Raw genomic sequence first — 24,051 nt, 5'->3', positions numbered from 1 at the left:
TACACTCTAATGTCCCTTAAGCAGGAAATAATCCTAATGATTTTAATGCTTATAGGACACTAATGGTGTTCTGGAGAGCCTGGTGGATCTGCATGGTGAATAGCCAGACTGTTCATTTGTGGGAATTCACCAGAGATTGGACTGTATATGAGAAAAGCACAGTTGTGGTTTAAAAGATGAATATTCATCAGCCTGATTTTGTTTGTCAGTCTTTCATTGCTGACTATTTTATTAAACTTCTTACAAGACTGTATCTAGCATCTACTGAAGTATGTTTGGTAAAGTACACATTTTAGGAGGCAATACACCTGCATATTTTCTGTTAAAGAATATAACAGAATTTAGGCTATATATAAAAAAGTAAGTATAAAATATAAAATATAAAGTGGGTTTATATTGCATCACTATTGCCCAGTTTCACAGACAAGCCTAGTCCTAGACTAAAATGTTTGGGCTGTTTTAACTGAAAGCAATTTGCACTGACAGGCCTATATCTGGATTCTGGAGCTTGACTCGTTTGTGAGGTCACTTTCATTGAAAGCTAACACGATATTGCCCCCTAGTGGTCATATAAATTTTAGTTTTAGTAGTGGTCTTCCGTGTCACGTGATCCTTCAGAACTCGTTCTAATATATTGATTTGGTGCTCAAGAAACGTTTCTTCTATTTCTTCTTCTTCTTCTTCTTCTTCTTCTTCTTCTTCTTCTTCTTCTTCTTCTTCTTCTTCTTCTTATTATTATTATTATTATTATTATTATCAGTGTTAAATAAAAAACAGCAGTGCTGCTTATTTTGGTGGAAAATGTGATACTTTTTTATGATTCTTTGAGTAGACAGTTCAAAATGTATTTTGCAGGGGATTTTAAAAAAACAACTTTATTATAAGTACATTAAAACACAGGATGAGAGCCATTTATGTCAAATTCGTTTATTTTTTTATGTATTAGAGATAAAATTGTTGGTTGTCGTAACAATTACACCACATCTGGGCAACAGACACAATTAAAAAAAAATTAAATGATGTATTTGTTACTTGTTCAGTATGAAGGCATGTGTAAAAAAGAGTGACCCCCCCCCCCCCCATATACAAATAATATAAACAAATAATTTGCCAGAAATGTCTTGAATAAACACCCACATTATGATTAAATTAGGCTTAGACTAAATTACTTTGCTAAAAACTAGAACTAAAAAAGAAATGGTCAAATCTACAGAGGACATTTCTCAAAGTTGTTATGCAACCATTTCTCACTAGAGGGCGCTAAAGTTAACAGCAACAAACCGTTTCGTTTCTTTTTTGAGTCAAGTTTTCTGTTGACATTTTCTTTCGAACAACTTATGTGAGATATGTGATATTATGCATATCTATTAAATCAATGTATTTCTTACATTTAGTTAGGCGATGTCATAAATGCATTATTAAAGACTGAAATCTTTAATACTTCAAACTTGCAAAGTGAAAGTTTAAGACACCTCACCTAGCCGATATCATTTCAGCATCATGGCAGAAATGCCTTAAAACAAACAAATACTTATATGACTTTGCTGGCAGCACAAACTGTAAACACAAAAATCAAGTGTTTACTTCTCTGCACTCGACTCCTCCCAGAGACTGTATGATTGACAGCTGTTTTGAAGACTTTAGTGTCGGCTGCTTACAGAGACGTGAGAAGGAGGGTCTCATTTGGAGATCACATGCTGGAGTTCTTTCGCAGGCTCAGAGTCCCAAGAATGCTCCTCTCCCAGCTCAAAGGATCCCTGATTGGCTGCCTGGCTCTTTGCTAAGAAACAGCCCACTTCCTTTACAGTCCAGCAGTTGTATTTTAACCTCTTTGGCCCCGTGCAAGCTTTTTCCGCACACCATGTGGCTGTTTGATTGAGCTTGTCTAAACTTTGCAGCCTTGACAGGGCTCCTTTATCAGCTTACTTCCCCACTCATATTGGAATAGCCTGGAATGCCGCAGCTGGATCCAGTGATAACACTTTGGTTTGGGAGCTGCGCATGCACAGTTTCCCGTGACAGCAGGAGACGTTTGCAGAAAGCAGAGAGCGAGAACTTGGTGTGCAGACAGTTTTCACACAGGACAGGTGTTGATATTTGTAGAATACCGAAGCATCTTTATTTTAAAGTTTTTTTTTTCTGTCTATAATGTTTTCCTACTAACTTTGCCACTTTGTTGTGCTCAGTAGCTGGATATGTTTGCCCTTCTCACAGCCTCCGTGCTCCGGCGAGGAGCTTTGGGGTACCGGGGCAGCCAGTGCACCATGGCAACCATTGTGTCCGGAAACAAGACCTCGCAGTAAGTTTGAGTGTATTTGAGGGGCCCTTCAGATGTTGGAATCAGGTAGATCAGGTTTGAAGGGTTGATCTTTTTGATGGGACCCCCTTTTTTGGATATAGAAATGTTTTATCAAATTGAGTGTTGGATTTTAAGCCATGGCCATATGTTCATAATATAATGATTTCAAGGATGCATTAAATCGTTGAGAATTGAAAGTAAAGACTTTTACATTCTTTTTACACACTTTCTACAAAAATATTAAGCATCACAACATTGGTAATAATAACAATATATGTTTCTTGAGCACAAATCAGCACATTAGAATGATATCTAAAGGATCACATTGCACTGAAGTGTAATTATGCTTTTTTTTTTTTCAGATTTAAAATTTCAGATTTACCATCACAGGAATAAATTACATTTTAAAATATATTAAAATAGAAAACAGATATTGAAAATGTTTGTAATATTTCAAAATATTAGTGTTCTTGCTGTATTTTTTAACAAATAAATGCGACCTTCGTGAGCAGCAGACTTTTTTCAAAAACATTTAAAACATTTTTATTTAAGTAGCAAAGTATTTGTTGATATTGTAGATTTCTACTAATTAATTAGAAATTAGTTGTATTAATTCTACTTAATACACTTTGTGAGAAAGACATTTAGATGAGTTCAGTTTCTTGACATTGCAGCTTAAAATAGTGTTTTTGTTTAATGTATATTTTAATGTATTATTTGAGCAACAAATTGATCTAACAATAAATAAAAAATACACATTTTTAAGAACCTGGTGGTGGATAAAATGCCGTTCTTCTCTTTATGTCCAGACAGGTGAAGGAGCGACTGAAGAAGGAGGTAGCAGAGATGAAGACTCAGCTCCCAGGCTTCAGGCCAGGCCTGGTTGTGCTGCAGGTCATTCTGGACCTCTTGCTCATTATTTTGGCCCGTATAATACACCTTGTGGTGATAGCTAGCTGTATAATTTCATCTCTCTTGATATTCTGACTCATCTTTCTTCTTTTCTCTCACTCTACTCCAGATGGTCATTTGGTAATGTGCCATTTTCTTCTCTCTCACGGTTGTGGGTGTTGCGTTAAAATAGATTATCTCCCTATGGCTTCATGGTCATGTGTTGATAAATGCAAAAGTGTGCATTGCTGTGCAACATGATCGAAAGGTGTGTTAGTGTAAGGTCACTGGGATAAGATAACATTGATATGGCACGTGACTCATGTCTTGATTCATAACAACCTCACTGCTTGTAATGTGTTGTTGTGTTGTTCTTTTGATAAATACATTTGTCCATTAGATACAAATAACTAGATTTAAAACAAAACATAAATAAGATGCATTTAAATTTGATCAAAATGTAATAATATATATTATAAATGTTTTTGTTTAAATATTCATATAATTTCACAAATATTCTATTTAATAAATAAATAAAAATTAACATGCAAAATAGTTGTACTTAAATATATTTAAATATTTTTTTCATTATGTTTATCTATTCATATAATAAACTATTATAGACTATTAAGCATAATTTGAAAAAATAAAAACATTTTCTCAGAAATATTAAAATAATTCGAGAATACAGCATTATTTAGTAAAATTTTTACCAGTATTGTGAGATCATAGATATATTAGACATATTAGATCAGTGAGTTGTTTGCTGATTCTGTTTTTCGTGATGTAAAAAAAAAGCACTATCCTCTGCACACTCTCATGTAGCCTGTGGTTTGTTCTAGGTCGGGGACAGAGATGACTCAAACCTCTACATCAGCATGAAGCTCAAGGCAGCGGCTGAGGTTCAGTGAGCTGATTTAATAAACAGAAATCATGTTTATCATAAACCTCTCGCTGACACTGTCTCTCTCCCTTACATAGATTGGAATCAATGCGAACCACATTAGGCTTCCCGAAACAGCCACAGAAGATGAAGTAAGAGAAACAGGCCTCAAACAATAACAAATGTGTGATTCGCCTCGTCTCAATTTCTATCCTTTCTCCTTTCATATATACATGTGGCATTGCTCACAATTCATTATAATGAAAATCAGAGGCGTGTGAAGCCTTCTGTTCATATCAACTTTGAATCATGCTGTTGAATTTCATCTGGTTTTGGTCATAGATTGGAATAGATCAATAGCATTCTAAACTATTGATCAAATGTGGCACACAGCAAATTAAACTTTGTTTTATGAGAAAAAGTAGGTTGAAGGCTGATCCCACTGATTTTCTTAAGGTCCTACAAAGCATAGCTGCAGTGAATGAGAACCCAGCGGTTCATGGTCTCATCGTACAACTACCTCTTGACTCCATCAACCCAATAAACACAGAGAAAGTGACCAATGCTGTGGCCCCAGAGAAAGATGTTGATGGGTAGGTGAAGTCTGTTTTTTTCTTCAAGAAAGATACAGTGCAGTTGTCAAATGTATGTTTAAGGAGTACAGAGAGAATGGGAGAAATAGTGGATTTTATTCTTATTAAACTAACTGGAATCGACAGGTAGTGCGAACTGCAGAGTTTTTCTTCACAAGCTCAGATTGTTGTATCTTACACACTTTTTCCCATCGTTTGATCCTGCTAGTTCTAGTTTCCAGGTCTAATCACTCTACTTTGCTCTCTTATCTGTGTTTTTCCACCCAAAGTCAGAGAGTGAAGGTCTTCGTTGTAGATGTATGTGAATATTGGCCATTTTTACTGATTTCAGATGAGTTATCCATGTAAAAGTAGTTTTGAGGGACAACTGAGTCTAAAATCTGCACAAATAAGCAATATCCACCTCCAGGGTCTTTACCCTCAAGATAGTTTCATCAGCTTTGAGCATAGTTACCGTATGTTCCTCACAGTGTTTACTGTGATTACTGAAGGGGGAACTAAGCTATATTGAGCTTTTTAGGCTGAAAACTGCTGGTAATCATTTTAAAGTCCCCCTGTAGTCAATAATTTTATCCCTTAAAACTCACCTTTGATCTTTACAGCTATAACAACTTCAACTCTTTTAGGAAGGCTTTCCACAAGGTTTAGGAGTGTGTTTATGGGAATTTTTGACCATTCTTCTAGAAGCGCATTTGTGAGGTCAGGCACTGATGTTGGACGAGAAGGCCTCGCTTACAGTCTCCACTCTAATTCATCCCAAAGTAGGAGTATGCGATTTATATCGTCTGCGATACTATCGTAATTGTTGTTTTAACGAGTATGTCCTTCACACACACCCAGAGAGTGCATGCATACAATATGTGTAGTCTAGTACGTTAAGACTAGAGAACATATTTAGAGTGCACACTTTCACTGTGTGATTTAGTCTATTAAATAAAATGCTCAAATGCCCCCAAAATTCAAGATATGGCAGCAAAAATGCCCCTGTATGTATTTGATATTTATATCATTTAATATAGTTAATCAATATCACATGTCATTTGATTGAATGACAGTCTGGGGTGGAGTACTCTGGTGGTAATCAGGGGCACTCTCACTGGTGAATCGTGACATAGCCCCCCTTCAAAGGAGCGGCTTCCAGGCGCTCCTAAAAGTGTCCAGAAGGAAGGTGGAGTGGAGGCGGACCCAGGGGCTGGATGGAGGGCCAGGTCCGCGGAACAGGCCGGATAAATGACCAGGGAGGCGCAGGCTGGACAGATGAGCAGGCGGGGGGGGGGGGGGGGGGGGGGGGGGGGGCATGCCAGACAGGCGGCCAGGGCAGAGAAGGCTGGGCAGATGACCAGAGCAGAGCAGGCCAGGGTAGAATGGCTGACCACCATGGCGGAGCAGACGACCCCCAGAGCAGTGCCGATGGGCTTGAAGAACCCCATGGTGGAGTAGATGACCACCAAAGCAGTGCAAACGGTCTTACACCCCATGGCGGAGCAGATGACCACAGCAGGGCAGACAGTCTTGAAGACCCCCACGGCAGAGTAGACAACCACCACAGTTGTGCAGAGGGGTTTGAAGACACCTACGGCTGAGCAGGTGGCCCAGTCGGAGTCCACTCTGGACTCGGGACAGGAGACGGAGTCCTCCCTGGACTCGTGACAGGAGGCGGAGTTCTCCCTGGATTCGTGACAGGAGACGGAGTCCTCCCTGGACTCGTGACAGGAGGCGGAGTTCTCTCTGGATTCGTGACAGGATGCGGAGTCCTCTCTGGACTCGGGACGGAAGGAGACGGAGCCATCTCTGGACGATGGTCAGTGGCTAGAGCCATCTCTGGACGCTGGTCAGTGGCTGGAGCCATCTCTGGACGCTGGTCAGTGGCTGGAGCCATCTCTGGATGCTGGTCAGTGGCTGGAGCCGTCTCTGGACGCTGGTCAGTGGCTGGAGCCGTCTCTGGACGATGGTCAGTGGCTGGAGCCGTCTCTGGACTCTGGATAGAGACAGGGAACGTCGCTGGACCCTGGACGGTGACTATGACAGGATGAAATTCTGGACTGGTGGGTACTGCTGGAGTGCAGTGTTCCTCTTCTGCGACTCCCACAGTGAATGCAGAACCACTCAACTGTAGGGCATAGTCCAGAAATCAGCAACCTTCGAGGACCATCACGGAAGAGTTTAGATTGGTAGTAATCATTGAGTCCATAACAATAAAAGTCAATGAGAGCAAAATCAGGAAAGTCTACAAAGTATGCAAGGTCCAGAAACTCTCTGGTGTGGTCCTCGAGTGGTCAGTTACCTTGACGGAGTCGAATGAGGTTTACTGCTGGATCCATGCAGGTCCTCAGACACTGCCAAATGCGCTATTCCTCGGCGATGCTGGCCCTCGGGCCCAGACTGTTGCACAACCACCGCATCAGGGAAAACATCCCCTAATGGAGATCCCTCAGCAAACCGGCCTGGTGCGCACGAAACACCACCATGGTGTAAGAAGCATCGTTTAGCTGGCAGGGTTGGAGCTCTCAGCTTCCCAGATGCGAGATCAAACATCCCGTTAATCGGAGGCGACGACACATACCCATATTCTCCTTTCCTCCCGACATCAGCGACATACAGCTGATGTCACACTGCTGATGTCAGTGAATATGAACCAAATATAGGTTATTCCATGCCCTCTTGATCTCATTAGGAAGATCAGGAAGGAATGAAAGCCCAACTGAGCCCATGATTTATGGCTGGGGAGAAAATCGATTGTTTAGTCCTACACAAACAATATCTCCTCTAAAGCGCTAACACAGCGGCCGCAGCCCGCCTGCAGCGCGTTTCATAATTCAATGGCTCAGCATACACGGTCGGGATAGCTGAGGAGATTAATCCCCTTCTCACAGCCATCCCTAGAGCATTTGCAAACAAGTCTCGCCAGATCGTCAGAGGGAAGAACGCCTTCCTGTGACAATCTCAGCGAGCTTTAACCGAGAAACCCGTGACGTGCGTCCGCACTCAGCCTCGGCATGAGTGGGACCGCATCATCAGTCTCGGATGCCAAACCGTCTTCCCTCAGGAAGAGAACCAGACGAGAGCAGAGCGATCTCTGATGTCAAACCCTCTTCCCTCAGGAAGAGAACCAGACGAGAGCAGAGCGATCTCTGATGCCAAACCCTCTTCCCTCAGGAAGAGAACCAGACGGGAGCAGAGCGATCTCGGATTGACAAACGCTCACATTATACAAACAAACAAACAGCTCGATAAGAGCTGACTGTGCATGCTCTTGATCCCAGGCAGAAACACAGCTTGTGTGTATACAATAATGAAATTGGATTACCTTAACTCAAAGCATTCAGACAGAACAGTCCCTGAAGACGAAAAAGCGGTGTCATGTTTGCAAGGCGCCCTTATATACTTCCTGGTCGCACCTTGATGACATCATAGGCTGTCGCCGGTCAATAGGATCGCTGTGATTCGATAGTAGTTCAGACACTTGTCACGCTGGAGGCGTTCCCCGTAGCGTCAGCTGACGCAGCGCGAGTTCCCTTTCGAAAGGGAATCTCTGGTTTGGTGGGTACTGTGGGATTGCAGGGCCCCTCATCCGCCATTCCCACAGTAAACGAGGAACCACTTAAAAACAAGGCATGGTCAATATATTCCTCCAGGGACCAGTGTATTTTCCCCCAGGAAACAGTGAACAAATGGGTTCATTCCAGGGGAAGATTACCTGGGGGTAGATGCAGGAGGCAACAAACACCTGGGTTCATTTGGCAAGGTCTTATATAGGTCTTAAGTATTCTGTAACATTGGCAAGTTGCAGTTGAACCCATGTGGAGTTTATTAGAAGTGTACAAAACAAATAAGGACTTGACTTGAACTGACTTACCAACAGTGGTACAAGGCAGAGTCCTGCACGGGTCCGATTTTAAAAACCCGCACCCGCCCGTACCTGCAGTGCTTAAACCTGCATCCGACCCGTTTTCCGACAGCACCACTAAATAAAATCCGCACCCGACCCGCTTAAAATAGAACCGACACCTGACCCGCACCCAGAATAAAATCAGTTTAGCATGTCACATTATAGACACACTTACAAAAATGTTTATTGCCAGCATACAGAAGTTATTACACGACCATTAACACAAGGACAACTTCTGCCGGGAGCTTAACGTGGCTTAATGTAGCTACTGTTATTAAGAGACCAAACTCAGTGAACATAATACTAATAACGTATACTATGTACAAAAAATCAGATGAGCCCAGAATATGAACGCAACACGTATAATTACACGTTAAACGTTTTCCTACCATAGAAAACCATTATAAAAAAAACACTTAACGTGGCTTAATGTACTAAGACAGTGTTATTAAGAGACCAAACTCTGGAAACAACACAAATACTGTTCGATAGAACTGCTTGTGCTTGGTTTGTTACCACAGTTATCTGCGTGCTTCCTCAGCGATGAAGTTCCACATTTGCGTCTATGTTTTCTTAAACTCCTCATGATCCATCTCGACGAGTGCAGGCAGAGCGCACGTGGTTGTGATTCTTCTGTGAGGGCACGCGCGGCCACAGATAACCTGATATGGATTTGAAATTTTTATCAACTTGGAATACAGGCAAGGCATATTTTTGTATATGCATATTTTTAGGAACACATCTACAATATACATGCATATATTGTTTATATATAGGCCTATATTCGTTTGCACGTGACTGTTTAAAACCCGTGTTTAGACCCGTGTTTCTCCCTTGTCCGACCCGAATCGCACCCATATTCGACATACTAGGATGTTTTTCACCCGTTTCAGCAATATTCGCGGGTCACCCGTCGGGTACCCGCACCCGTGCAGGACTCTGGTACAAGGAACAATACTAGACCAGGTAACAAGGCAAACATGAGGGCTCAAATACACAAGGACTAAATGACTAAAGACACACCTGTGAACAATCAAGAAAATGAATCAATGACAGAACTGAACTAAGAACCCACATGATTAAATCAACCAATGACAACAAGAGACTAGGAAAGCACATTACATGATCACATGAGGGCACAATGGAATCACATGACAAACCAGGAAACCCTGAACATGAAACAAAACACTAGACATTACAATATGATATTAGGCTTGTTCGACTTGATACAGCGATGCGCAGACCGATCGGCGGCTGACTTGAAGCAATGCATGCCGGTTAGAAATGTTGTCCGACTTGAGGCAGCTCCTCTAGAGTGGCTGCACGAGACTGCACGGACTCTGATGATGAGACAGCTGTTCTACGATTGGCCAGATTCACGTATTACAGCTATCACCTGTGTTTTGTGTTTATTCTAAAATCACTAATGCTCACAAATCAGTTTTTTATAACGGTAAAACCTCTTTTCATGTTGTTGCGATGTTATATTGTTATGTTTATCAAAATAAAACTGATAAAAAATGCAGACCCCACTTCATTTCTGCCAGAAAGACTCGGGAGATTAAATACTATGACAATAATCCATTTATTAACAACCCAGCAAGCAATAAAGTATATTGGCATAGGCCCCGTCCGTAGCTAGCAATCTGAGGGTCCGGACTCTGCTTATCCTGCCTGAAGACGAAGGCAGAGGCGCAGCTGACCCCCGTGAGGTATGGAAGGGACCATCCTGGTGGTGGTGGGGTGGATGTAAGGAAGGATTTAACTTGGAGGTGGTGGGGAGGATGGCGGTGAATTTGAGCGTCAGCATCTGCGAACTCAAACATGCTTAAGTACCGATCTTTTATACCCAGGTATTTAGCATGTGATTGGATAGATAAAATTAAAGTGACATGACAATTAAGTCTTCCCGGCAGAACTTATGCTAAAGCTTCCATTGATAGTTTAGGCTTATATGTTGATCTTTATTCTTGTACACACAGATGCTGTATTAAGCATGCAATATTGAATGAAAATGTCTCTGAAACGTCTGTGTATTTGACAAATATTGCATTTATTTCACTTCAGCTGTGATAAAGTATGCAAACACAGCGTGAGCGTCACTGCAGGAAGCAGAAAGTATCCGACTTCACGTCTCCGTTTGCAGCTCCTCCCCGCCTGCACGCGGCTAATATCGCCGATCGGTTGCATCCAGCCGCAGCCGATGTCGAACACACCTAACCTTTTGCTTGACTACATTATAAAACAGCTTGTAATGTGTTGCTAATGTTACACAAACCATGTTGCCGTTCGCCATCTCAGTCTGCCTTCTAAAAATCAGTATCCTTAGAAACAACTTATAACAGCAGTGGAGAAAGGCATATTTCATCATAACATTGTCATATACATAATTCACCCTCTATGTTGCTAAATGTACATGATTTTTCATATCAACAGAAAAATATACCAGTATAACCTGGCTTCTCTTGAGACTCTCCCTCATACTCAGCAATGGGGTTGACTTATGAATTTGCACATGGTTTGTCTTAAAGCATATTAAAACACCACACAGACATATAAACAACATTAAAAACTTGATTTTCACCACAGGGGATCTTTAATAGCCTACCTTGGTGAGGGAGGAAATGGGATGTAGTTAGACTGAAATCTTCAAAACTGTTTGTCAAGATTATGTCTCAATAATTTAGTTCAAATCAATAATACATGCTCACAACGATGGTATGTACTTTTTGCATTTTTAAATCAAATCACACTGTAAAATACTGTATTTTTTATGCTGATGCAGCAAATACTCATGCATGCCCGACTCCCGAGATACATTTTCAGGAGAACTTCCTTAATGCATGGCATATTTAAAAACAAACCCTCCACAGAACATTGGAACTGTATAATGTTTGATTTGTCTTCCTCCCAGCTTGACCAGTATAAATGCGGGGAAGCTGTCTCGTGGAGACTTGGGCGACTGTTTCATCCCTTGCACTCCTAATGGCTGTATGGAGCTAATCAGTCAGACCGGTGGGTGGAAATCATGTGAACCTCTACCCATGAGCTTTACCTCTCATCAGTCAGAATCATAGTATGATTGTCTTCATACTATAGCACAATCAGTGTGCAGTGTCATTGGATAGGTGTGAAGTCTATATATACATACACACAGAGCAATGCAGTCTAATGACTGGGTGATGAAATGAACTGTCACCCTAAGGAAAGGAAAGAATCCAGAACAATCTTTCTTTTTTTTGCAGCACAAAGGTGAGTCAGAAAGGAGCTCTGATCCAAAACCTAGTGAGCTTCCTTATTATCTACTGCCTACATGGACAGCATCTCTAATAAGCTTAGAAATACACCAAAAAGATTTGTTAAAATATACAATTTTAATTATACAGATCTTTTTTTATTGTTATTTTGTGGTCTTTAATGAAATACACCACCGTTCAAAAGTTCGGGGTCTTTAAAATGGTTACTTTATTTTACGTGTCATTGTTACTGTGTAATTATATATTTAAGTACTGAGTAATATAATTAGCTACATGTCCATGTACCTACCTACAGGGTAGGATTAGGGGTTGGTTGATGGATTTTTTGGTAAATATAAAGTTACAAATGAACAACATTTTTTAAATAGAAATTTTGTAAGATTATAGATGTCTGTACTGTTTTTTAACTGCTGAAAAAAACGTACAGACCTCAAATTTTTGAACAGCAGTGTACATTTTTATGTGCAATTAATATTTTTATAACCTCATCGACCATCTTGTCTTTTTAACACTGAACTTATTGCAATGCATTCTGCCTTCCCGACAAAGGATACATGTGTTGCTGCTTTACAATTTGACACAAACAAGGCAGGACAATTTAGATAAGAGCTTTTAGAATAATCAGAAAATGCTTCCTCTCTAGGCAGCTCACTAGCAAGTGTGATTCATGTGTGCAGGTGTGAGTGTGATGGGAAAGAATGCTGTCGTGATCGGCCGCAGTAAGATTGTTGGAGCTCCAATGCACGATCTGCTCTTATGGAACCACGCCACAGTGACCACCTGTCATTCAAAGACCCTCGATCTTGCTGAACAGGTTGGTTTCATCTGCTTCTCTCTCCCATTACATTCTAGATCATCTTTACCACAAAAAAAGAGCTCATGGCTCGGTTCTTTAAAAAATTGTGAGATTTATTTATTGTTTGCTTTATCGTTGTTGAGTACCGTCCTTGACCTGGTGTGTAGTTTGGTGTAATGAATGGAGTGCTGGAGTGAATGCAGGAGTAACATTCAGTATCTTGTTTTCTTTAGGTGGGCAGAGCAGATATCTTGGTTGTGGGTGCTGGCAGAGCTGAGATGGTGAAAGGAGAGTGGGTGAAGGAGGGGGCGGTGGTCATCGACTGTGGTATCAATCATATACCAGGTCTCTCTGCTTGACTGTATCTACTTGTTTGAAGCAGTTATGGAATATTAAATAGCTGCTGGATTTAGCTCACATGTTTACCTTTAACTCGCACACAGATGGCAGTAAAGCCAGTGGGAAACGAGTGGTGGGAGATGTGCACTACCCCTCAGCTAAAGATCGAGCTGGATACATCACCCCAGTGCCTGGTGGAGTCGGACCCATGACTGTAGCTATGCTAATGAAGGTATCATTTCAGGAGCAAATGGCTTTGTAAATACCTCTTTGTAAGGTGTGCAGCAATTGTGCCAACAACAATTATTCAAACAAATGAATGCAGTAAAATGTAGGCCTACTCTGCATTTCCCCAAACAAATGCAAAGACTGGAGTGATTTTTTTGAGGAGAGTATTTACTGCATGTAAATTTAAGGAATTGCAAAGTCTGTGAATATTTAATCATTGAAAAAGACTGGCATTTTGAGTCTTAGTTTATTTCATGCTCACTAGCTAAAATTAGTGGAAAGTTTGAACTGCTTTCCTTGAACAAGCTTTCCGTAAAGTACTAAACAATATTATTTCTCACAAATTTAAAAGTTTATATCAGTCAAGTCAGTGAGAAAACAGTGATGTCATCGTCCAGCTCAGTTCAATTCTCAATGCAATGGTGTCAATGCAAGCGGATCAGAAATACAGTTGAATATTTAGTGTTCCCAGCTAAGCAAGCCTAAGGGGACAGATGCGACGGTGGCAAGGAACCAAAACTCCATCAGGTGACAGAATGGAGAAAAAAACCTTGGAAGAAACCAGGCTCAGTCGGGGTGCCAGTACTCCTCTGGCCAATGAACGAACAGTGCATGATTATGATTCAGGCAGCATTACAAGTCAGAAGTCAGATTAGATCAGGACATTCTGAATATTTGTCCAGTTCCATCTGGTTAAAAGATCGAAGTCATCACGCCGGAGATGGGCTTGTTAAGGATCAGTGCCACTGGCTGCTGTTTCGATGAGGCCTTCCCAGTGCAGAGTCTAGGTGACACAATCTCTGCAGACACTTCAGGGATGCATTGTGGTCATGTCTAGACGCAGGTCCACCATCTGATCTGGATACGGCCCGGATCCGGCTGACTCGATATAAACAGAGAGACTAATATTAGCGTAGATGCCATTCTTCTTATGATGTAAACGAGTACATCAGGTGTTATGGGAAGTGTTCTCGGTTTCGGCTGATCTAGTTAATGCAGCCTAACAATCATTTAACTGATTTGAATAATATAAATTGATAATGTTCTATGTGTATGCCGTAGTAAAGAGATGTGTTTTTAGTCTTTTAGATGTGTTTTAGATTTAAACTGACAGAGTGTGTCTGCTTCCCAAACAATGGTAGGAAGACTGTTCCAAAGGTGCTAAATAGGAAAAGGATCGACCGCCTGTAGTTGATTTTGATATTTTATGTATTATCAACTGGCCAGAATTTTGAGACCACAATAGACGTGTAGGACTATAATGTGTTAAGAGCTCGCTCAAGTATCAGTTGTAGTTGATACTTATGGAGCCTCTAAGGGGACATGGTGTTTGAAAAAAATATGAGATGGGAAGACAAATTAATGTCACTGATTTTCCGCTCTCATGCAAATGTTTTGCATTTCCCAGAGAAACTTTCCCCCGCCATCTCATATTTTTCTTCTTCACCATGTCCCTTTAGGGGCTCAGTAGATAGTGTATTAGAGATGGGTTGTTATTAAAATTCTGGCCAATAGAAATAAGCATATAATTTTTATTTTATGGCTGATATTGAAATTCTTCTAAATAATAAAAAATAAAAGACTAAAAATGAAAGCCAATAATTTTAAATACTACAAGTGTATTAAGGCATCAAAACATTATAATATACACCACTGTTCAAAATTTCAGCAACACTAAATTCAAATAAAAAAAATTTAGCGTTTCAACAAAAATATTAAGCAGCAAATCAGTTTTAAAAAATCGATGATAATCAGAAATGTTTTTGAACTCCAAATCAACATATTAGAATGATTTCTGAAGGTCATGTGACACGTAATGACTGCTTGAGAGGCTTATCAATTAATATATTATAAATCTTAATGACCCCAAACTTTTGAATAGCATGAAAATGGATGTACATTTGATGACAAAAATGTCATTTAAATTTAAAAAATAAGGGGAAGTTAGCTAATGAAAATTAATATTTTTTTCAAATCTAATATTGGCTGATAACTGATATTATTTGCTTTTACAAATGCTTATGTTATTCTCATTTGGATATGTATTAGAATACAGTTGAAAGTGCAAAGCGGTTTCTGCAGACATATACTCCAGGGAAGTGGAACATAGTGTACACAAAGAAGAAACCCCAAGAGCCTCAGCAGAGGTACTGTCGTGACTTGCTTGCTATTATAAAGATTGTTTTATTTAAGCTTATTCTGTGACGTCATCATGACTTGCTGACCCATGTGATGCCTATTGCATTTCCTAGTGATGCTGCAATCTCATATTCATGCCAAAGCAAACCAGTCGGTCAGCTTGCAAGAGAGGTGGGCCTGTTTTCCGAGGAAGTGGAGCCATATGGCAGAAGTAGGGCTAAGATACGACTGGATGTTTTGAAACGCATGGAGAAACAGCCTGATGGGAAATATGTGGTTGTCACTGGGTAAGATGCATCTTAAAATATTATTATGTACATTAGCATAATCTTATAGTGTAGTAACTTTCCACAAGCACCAAATGCGATCTTGCAACACTCCATTAGGCCTGGTTGACACACTGCATTCACATCCAGCTTAAGCTCTGCCTCTGAGCAATTCGCCAAACGAACTAAATACATTGCTTTCAAAGTCTATCCATTCTGTGTTATTGTGACCAGAATTACTTCTACTCCATTGGGCGAGGGAAAGCGCACCATCGCTCTTGGACTGGCTCAAGCTTTAGGGGCTCTCCTGAATATCAACGCTTTTGCTTGTGTGCAAGAGCCTTCCCCAGGATCCTGTTTTGGTGCTAGGGGTGAGGGACAAACATTTGTTTTTTCTCACGTTTCCAAGATGATTACTGTAGAAGGAAGCTCATTTCCCCCACATACACTCTAAAAAATGCTGGGTTAAAAACAACCCAAGTTGGGTTGAAAATGGACAAACCCAGCAATTGGGTTGTTTTAACCCAGTGAATGGGTCGTTTTAACCTTGTGGTTGGGTTAAATGTTTGCTCCAATCGCTGGGTTAAAACAACACATTTTTTCGAGTGTAAGAAAAATAAAACCATGCTTTGATAAATCATAATTATGTGATATGATGTGAATAATGTGAATAAAAAGTTAAATGTGATTACATACTCTCATAATGAGATACATTTTGACTTTATGAGATTATAAAATTATTATGGCATAAATCGGAATTATGACAAAATGTTGAAATGATTAAATTCTATGTCATAATGAGATAAAAAGTTTAAATTATGAGACTTGTGGAAACTATGGAATAAAAGTTATAATTATGATAATTACAGTATAGTTAGTTATAGTTATGACTTATCTAATCATTTTGACGTCATAATTATGACAAAAAAGCGAAATTATGAGATAAAAGGTTAGCATTCGTAATAATTCTAACTTTTTATCTCAATTTCGAGTCATAAAGTCATACAAAGTCGAAATTGAAAACACAAGTTGAAATTGATTAAATAAAACTAAAAGTTACATAAAATCCACCATTATCACTACATATCTCACAATTGAAAATTGATTTCAAGCTTATTTCTCATAATTTCTTGCCACGCAACTTAATATCTCACAGTGTGGCTTACTTCTTATTTTCATTTACAGAACTCACAGTTACCCATGTTAATTTAGACTGAGACAAAAAAAAAAAAACTTAAATGGGTCAAATGATTTGTTGGTTGCTTTTTGTTCACAGGGCTTGCTGTTGGAGGTGGATACTCTCAGATTATCCCTTTGGAGGAGGTATGTTTGAGTTCCTCTTGAAAACAGTTCCGATAGCATATTTCATCAAATGGAACGTGAATATCTTCCAACACATTGATCCCAGGTCAGCCTTCAGCCTTCAGGCCAGAATGAGCTCATCTCTGCTGCCAGTAGAGTGGTGATGGACACTATTAAAGCACATGCTCACTATGAGACCACGCTTTCTGAGAAGGTCAGGTTTGTGTTTGATATGTGTGTGTTTATACTCGTGTGTTTGTATGGCTTGTATTTGGTATGATCTCATATTCTTGTATCTTACAGGCTTTGTTTGACTTATTGGTTCCTCTCAGAGAGGGTCAATGGTCTGTCTCCCCAGCCCAGCTCAACCGGCTGAAGGTAAGTCATGGAAAACACAGTCTACAGTCAGATATTAATTTCAAAACAACTGCAGAGTTTTGATGACATGGTCACTGTGTCCTTTATGACCTGTAGAAACTGGGCATTGAGAAATCTGACCCCTTGACCTTCACAGGGATAGAGATAAGACGTTTTGTCCGATTGGACATTGACCCAGAAACTATAACAGTATGTATCAGTATCACAATGTAATTTTGTCACTATATTTGACCTAGTGCCTTTCTTGATGATGTAATTCAGTTACATTATCAATAATGTTTTTTTTTTTTTCTTTTCTGGAATGTACAGTGTATTTTCATAGTACAATACTTTTATTTTAAATGAAATGGTATGCAAGTTTTTTGGAGGGTGATTTGTTTACTTTAAGTGTATCTGTGCTATTAAGGATTCTGGCTCTTTGGAAAATGAGATCATGGCTATACTGTCTCTCAGCAGCAGTGAGGAGGAGATGCATCAGAGGCTGGCCAACGTAGTAGTGGCTACAAACAAATCTGGAGATCCTGTTACCACAGAGGATTTAGTCAGTATGTGTGTTCATGTGTTTGTGTGTGTCTGTATATGTGTGTGATCTAATCTACACAACTTTGTCATCACAGAATGTCAGTGGTCCATTGGCCATGCTATTGAAAGATGCCCTTAAACCTGTCTTGATGCAAACTGTAGAGGTAAGATTCAATAGTGCAGAATGTTGCATGGTCACCGAAAATGTCATTGTCATTTTTCAAAATAAATATTTTAGAATCACTGCGCACAGAATCATTTATTTCAGCTCTGTCAGATTCTATCTCAGCACATCTCAGTCTTTCTCTCTAGGGTACACCGGTGTTTCTTCACACCAGCCCATTAGTTGACATTGCTCAAGGCAGTACTTCCATTCTGGCAGACAAAATGGCTTTAAAAATGGTCGGATCCAAAGGATTTGTAGGTGAAGAAGAAATACACTTACTGTTTTATATAAAAAGGATTCATTAAAAAGTTTCTTAAGAAGCACAACTGTTTTCAACATTGATAACAATAATAAATTTTTCTTGAGCACCAAATCATCATATTAGACAGAATTCTGAAGGATCATGTGACACAGAAGACTAGAGTAATGGCTTCAAAATTCATCTTTGCCATCACAGGAATAAATTAAATTTTAAAATATTATTTATTGTTTGTAATAATTATAAAACAGTTATGTTAAATTGTAATAATATTCACGATATCACAGTTTTTACTGTACTTTTGATCAAATAAATGCAGCCTGGTAAGGATAAGAGACCTCTTTTAACAGTAGTGTACAATGATTCACATGGTCTAGGTTTCTGGAATTTAAATTGCAAACACAAATTAAAGGGATAGTTTACCCAAAAATGAAAATTAGCCCATGATTTACTCACCCTCAAGTCATCCTAGGTGTGTGTATGACATTCTTCTTTCAGACAAATAAAATCTGAGTTATATTAAAAAAGTCCAGGCTTATCCAAGCATTATAATAGCATATACAGGGAGTGCAGAATTATTAGGCACGTTGATTTTCTGATCATATTTTTTTTCCAGGCACATTTGACCAATTCCAAACCACAGTAATCCTAATAACTACTATTGATTTAGTATTTAATAATGTATAAGTGATATATAATTGTTCATGAAGGCTGGAAATGAAAATCACCTTATATTCAGGTGTGCAGAATTATTAGGCATGTTTTCTTTTACAGATAAATTGAGCCAAAAAAGAGATTTAACTCAGACTGAAAAGTCAAAAAGTATTAAATGCCCATGAGAAGTATGCAATACTAATGCAATACTAGACATTGCAGTTAAGGCGTGACCATTGGACAGTGAAATGCTCGTTGGGTCAGCAGGGTCAGACAAAAACAGGTGGTGAAGAAAAGACACCTGTTAACTGCAAAAGAATTAAGAATTAAGGTGAAGAATTAAGGGTGAAACCATCAGGAACCCTTTAGTCTCCAGCGCCACCATTTTCCAAAGCTGCAACCTACCTGGAGTCTCCAGAAGTGAAGGTGTCAGGATCTCAGAGACTTCAGTTAGGTAAAGAATCCTAAAAAATGACCCCCACTAGATAAGAATCACAAGCTGAAGTGTTGTAAAATACATGAAGAAGGTTTTTTTATAGGCTTTTCACTGTCCAATGGTCATGCCTTAACTGCAATGTCTAGTATTGCATTAGTATTGCATCCTTCTCATGGGCATTTAATACTTTTTGACTTTTCAGTCTGAGTTAAATCTCTTTTTTGGCTCAATTTATCTGTAAAAGAAAACATGCCTAATAATTCTGCACACCTGAATATAAGGTGATTTTCATTTCCAGCCTTCATGAACAATTATATATCACTTATACATTATTAAATACTAAATCAATAGTAGTTATTAGGATTACTGTGGTTTGGAATTGGTCAAAAGTGCCTGGAAAAAAAATATGATCAGAAAATCAACGTGCCTAATAATTCTGCACTCCCTGTAATAGTTGCTCTGTTTTTGAAGTCCATAAAAAATGCATCTGTCCGTCAAATAACGTGGTCCACGCGGCTCAGGGGTGTTAATAAAGGCCTTCTGAAGGCGAATCGATGCGTTTGTGTAAGAAAAATATCCATATTTAAAACTTTATAAAGTAAAGTTTCGGCTGACCGCCTTCCGTATTCAATTTATGGAAAAAGTGTTGAAAGTACCTAACCGAAAGACTAACGCGACCAGGTACGCATCTTGAATTGCGAGAAGGAACTTTCAACACTTTTCCACGGAAGGCGATCGGCTGGAACTCTACTTGATAAAGTTTTAAATATGGATATTTTTCTTACACAAACACATCGATTCGCTTCAGAAGGCCTTTATTAATTGTTAATTTATTAACACCCCAGAGCCGCTTGGAGCACGTTATTCGATTGACAGGTGCATTTTTTATGGACTTCAAAAACAGAGCAACTATTACTGCTATTATAATGCTTGGATTAGCTAGAACATTTTTAATATAACTCATATGAAGAATGTCATATACACCTTGAATGACTTGATGGTGAGTAAATCATGGGCTAATTTTCATTTTTGGGTGAACTATCCCTTTAAACTGGCACAATATCTAAATCATAAAATAACTAAAGCTACTTTCCTGTCTTTTCAGTTACCGAGTCTGGTCATGGGGCTGACTTTGGCTTGGAGAAGTTCTTCAACATTAAATGCTGCTACTCGGGCCTGCAGCCAGATGTGGTAGTGATGGTGGCCACTGTTCGTACCTTGAAGATGCATGGCGGTGCCCCCCCTGTGAGTCATATATGCACAAATCTATAGATAGATTTCCATTTTAGGATTCACTTGAACAAATAACACATCAACTGTTTATTAAATAATCAATCTTGTGCTTGTGACAGAGGCAATAGCTCACATTGTGCTTTATGCTTCTATTCTTTCTTGTTTATAGGTTCAAGCAGGTTTGCCCCTTCCAAAAGAGTATTCACAAGAGGTAGTGCAATCTTTCAGCTGCCACGTTTTGACATATTTTTAATCTCTTAATATTTTAAACATGTTTATAATCTATAACTTACTGAAAAGTGGTGTAACAGTTCTAAATGTTGATGATTGTCAGTCAGCTGTATATGGAAGCTTGTTTCCTCCACAGAATAACATTTTTTAAAAGATAATTGCGACAATCTTTTTACAAAATGTATCTTACAATTGTGATTACATCTCACAATTCTGAGATTCTCCTTATAACGGAGTGTCTATTTACACCAAGTGTAAATACCTTGCCTTGTTGGAAAGCGCTATTTACACTAGCTCCGCCCAACAATGCCTGGTTGGGCCACACAAGATTAAAAAGATGCGCATGTTACAACTTCTTCAATGGTGTAACCAGTAGATTGTTAGGCTCATGGATCTATGTTTTGCAGAGCTCTTCTCCCTTTTCCCATCACATATAACATTGGAAAGGCATTTACTTTCAGTAAAAATTAAAGAGTTAGTTCACCCAAAAATGAAAATTCTGTATGTATGTGAACCACTTGCAGAATCTGTGAAAATGTGAATAATTTTAACTAAATAAAATAGATCATACAAAATGCATGTTATTTTTTGTTTAGTACTGTCCTGAATAAGATATTTTACATATTTTTTACATATAGTCCACAAGACAAACAAAAAATAGCTAAAAGCTGTTAAAATTACCCCGTTCAAAAGTTTATGAACCATTCATTCTCAATACTGTATGTCGTTCCCTGGATGATCCACGGCTGTTTTTTTGTTTTGTGATGGTTGTTCATGAGTCCCTTGTTGGTCTTGAGCAGTTAAACTGCCCAATGTTCTTAAAAATCCTCCAGGTCCTGCACATTCTTCAGTTTTCCAGCATTTTTTGCATATTTGAAACCCTCTCCAGCAGGGAATGTATGATTTTGAGAGTCATCTTTTCAAGGACAATTGAGGGACTCAAACACAACTACTAAAAAAGGTTAAAACATTCACTGATGCTCCGAAAGGAAACACGATGCATTAAAGGGTTAGTTCACCCAAAAATGAAAATTCTGTCATTAATTACATACCCTCATGTCGTTCGACACCCGTAAGACCTCTGTTCATCTTCGGAACACAAATTAAGATATTTTAGTTGAAATCCGATGGCTCAGAAAGGCCTACATTGGCACAATGCACGGTTCACTCTCAAGACCCATAAAATGTACTAAAGACGTCGTTACAAAGTCCATCTCACTACAGTGGTTCTAAACTAACTTTATGAAGCGCCGAGAATAGTTTTTGTGCGCAAAAAAAAACTAAATAACAACTTAAATAGTGATGACCGATTTCAAAACACGGCATCATGAAGCTTCGAAGCGTTATGAATTAGCGAGTCGAATCATGATTCAGATCGCGTGTCAAACCGCCAAACTGCTTAAATTTGCTTGACTTTGGCAATCCAAACCGCTGAATCGACTCACTGATTCATAACGCTTCGAAGCTTCATGATGCCGGGTTTTGAAATCGGTTATCACTATAGAAGTCGTTATTTAGGTTTTTTTTGCACACAAAAACTATTCTCGTCGCTCTATAAAGTTATTGTAGAACCACTGTAGTGAGATGGACTTTGTAATGACGTCTTTAGTACCTTTTATGGGTCTTGAGAGTGTACAGTGCATTGTGCCAATGTAGGCCTTTCTGAGCCATCGGATTTCAACTAAAATATCTTCATTTGTGTTCCGAAGATGAACGGAGGTCTTACGGGTGTCGAGCGACATGAGGGTACGTAATTAATGACAGAATTTTCATTTTTGGGTGAACTAACCCTTTAAGAGCTGGGGGGTGAAAACTTTTGAGCAGGATGAAGATGTCCGAATGTTTCCCAGAAGACAAATTGAGTACAATTTACCTTGATCTTCAAATTCAATAGGTTTTCACCCCCAGCTCTTAATGTATCATGTTTCCTTTTGGAGCATCAGTGAATGTTTCAACCTTTTTTAGTAGTTGTGTTTGAGTCCCTCAATTGTCCTCAGTGTGAAAAGATGGATCTCAAAATCATACAGTCCCTGCTGGAGAGGGTTCAAATATGAAAAAGATGCTGGAAAACTGAAGAATGTGCAGGACCTGGAGGATTTTTTTGAAGAACATTGGGCAGTTTAACTGCTCAAGACAAACAAGGGACTCATGAACAACCATCACTAAACAAAAAAACAGGGATCATCCAGGGAATGACACACAGTATTGAGAATTAATGGTTCATAAACTTTTGAAGTACTATATAAAATATAACAAGCATTTTGTATGATCTCTTTTATTTAGTTAAAATTATTCACATTTTCACAGATTCTACAAGTGGTTCACACACTTTTTCTTGCCACTGTAGTATATATCTGCCAAAAGGAAGTATAAATAGCATCTAATTACTATTTACACATATTGCAAAGAACTGCTACTTTTACATGGTGTAAATAGCATATAGTTGCACTTAGTAATAGCACTTTATAACACGCAATTGCGAGTTTATATCCCCCAATTCTGACTTTATAACTCGCAATTGCGAGTTTACATCACGCAATTGCGTGTTATAAAGTCAGAATTGTGAGATATAAACTCACAATTGTGATTTTTTTTCAATCGTGAGTTTATATCTCACAATTCTGACAAAACTCGCAATTGCAAGAAAAAATTCAGAATTGTGAGATAAAAAGTCGGAATGACCTTTTTTGTCTTTGGAACCAACTGCCCCTGGACATCCGCCTTGCACCTTCCATTAATATTTTTAAATCAAAACTGAAAACATATCTATTTTCTTTGGCATTTTAATATTACTATACTTCTGTCAGATTGTTTGTTTGGTCTAGCTTCACCTTGTTTCTATTCTATTTTATATTTTATATTTATATTTCCTTTTATAATTACTCTGTTTGGATAGTTCTGCTATGTTTAAATGTGCTATATAAATAAAATTTACTTACTTACTTACTTACTTACTTACTTACTTACTTACTTACTTACTTACTTACTTACTTACTTACTTACTTACTTTTTGTTTTTTATTCTGTGGCGGAAACAAGCTGTATTATTCCAAGAAAATTAGAGAAAAATTCGAATTGCATGCATGACTGTGAGTAGATGAGTTTATATACCACATGACTTGAGATATTTTCTCCAATGCAGAATCTCAAGCAGCTGGAGAGAGGCTGTTGTCACCTGAGGAGACAGGTGGAAAATGCACAAGCATTTGGTTTGCCAGTGATCGTTGCTGTCAACAAATTCAGGTACAACATCAAGCAGCCAACATCAATATGTACCATTTTTATACATTA

The 24,051-nt window shown here is 38.9% G+C and overlaps 1 protein-coding gene across 2 annotated transcripts in view; it reads left to right on the top strand.

Annotated features, from left to right (window-relative positions):
* The first annotated feature begins 1,805 nt into the window (after positions 1-1,805).
* mthfd1a (methylenetetrahydrofolate dehydrogenase (NADP+ dependent) 1a, methenyltetrahydrofolate cyclohydrolase, formyltetrahydrofolate synthetase) overlaps positions 1,806-24,051 on the top strand; it is a 51,379-nt gene continuing 29,133 nt past the window's right edge. The window contains exons 1-23 of one of the 2 annotated variants that reach the window (XM_079831464.1): positions 1,806-2,087; positions 2,187-2,299; positions 3,109-3,193; positions 4,033-4,092; positions 4,172-4,225; positions 4,530-4,666; positions 11,470-11,570; positions 12,490-12,626; positions 12,842-12,953; positions 13,052-13,179; positions 15,225-15,322; positions 15,428-15,601; positions 15,815-15,951; positions 16,857-16,903; positions 16,989-17,096; positions 17,186-17,260; positions 17,357-17,449; positions 17,667-17,801; positions 17,878-17,946; positions 18,095-18,206; positions 20,403-20,542; positions 20,700-20,741; positions 23,903-24,003. In XM_079831464.1, coding sequence (XP_079687590.1) covers positions 2,196-2,299; positions 3,109-3,193; positions 4,033-4,092; positions 4,172-4,225; positions 4,530-4,666; positions 11,470-11,570; positions 12,490-12,626; positions 12,842-12,953; positions 13,052-13,179; positions 15,225-15,322; positions 15,428-15,601; positions 15,815-15,951; positions 16,857-16,903; positions 16,989-17,096; positions 17,186-17,260; positions 17,357-17,449; positions 17,667-17,801; positions 17,878-17,946; positions 18,095-18,206; positions 20,403-20,542; positions 20,700-20,741; positions 23,903-24,003 — 2,249 coding nt within the window. In that variant the 5' untranslated portion in view covers positions 1,806-2,087; positions 2,187-2,195. The remainder of the gene's footprint in view (positions 2,088-2,186; positions 2,300-3,108; positions 3,194-4,032; positions 4,093-4,171; positions 4,226-4,529; positions 4,667-11,469; positions 11,571-12,489; positions 12,627-12,841; positions 12,954-13,051; positions 13,180-15,224; positions 15,323-15,427; positions 15,602-15,814; positions 15,952-16,856; positions 16,904-16,988; positions 17,097-17,185; positions 17,261-17,356; positions 17,450-17,666; positions 17,802-17,877; positions 17,947-18,094; positions 18,207-20,402; positions 20,543-20,699; positions 20,742-23,902; positions 24,004-24,051) is intronic. The other variant, XM_079831463.1, reaches the window with a different exon arrangement.

The sequence above is a fragment of the Gobio gobio genome, assembly GCF_949357685.1.
Source record: "Gobio gobio genome assembly, chromosome: 12".
Classification (NCBI taxonomy): domain Eukaryota; kingdom Metazoa; phylum Chordata; class Actinopteri; order Cypriniformes; family Gobionidae; genus Gobio; species Gobio gobio.
This window is presented reverse-complemented; position numbering and strand designations above follow the sequence as displayed.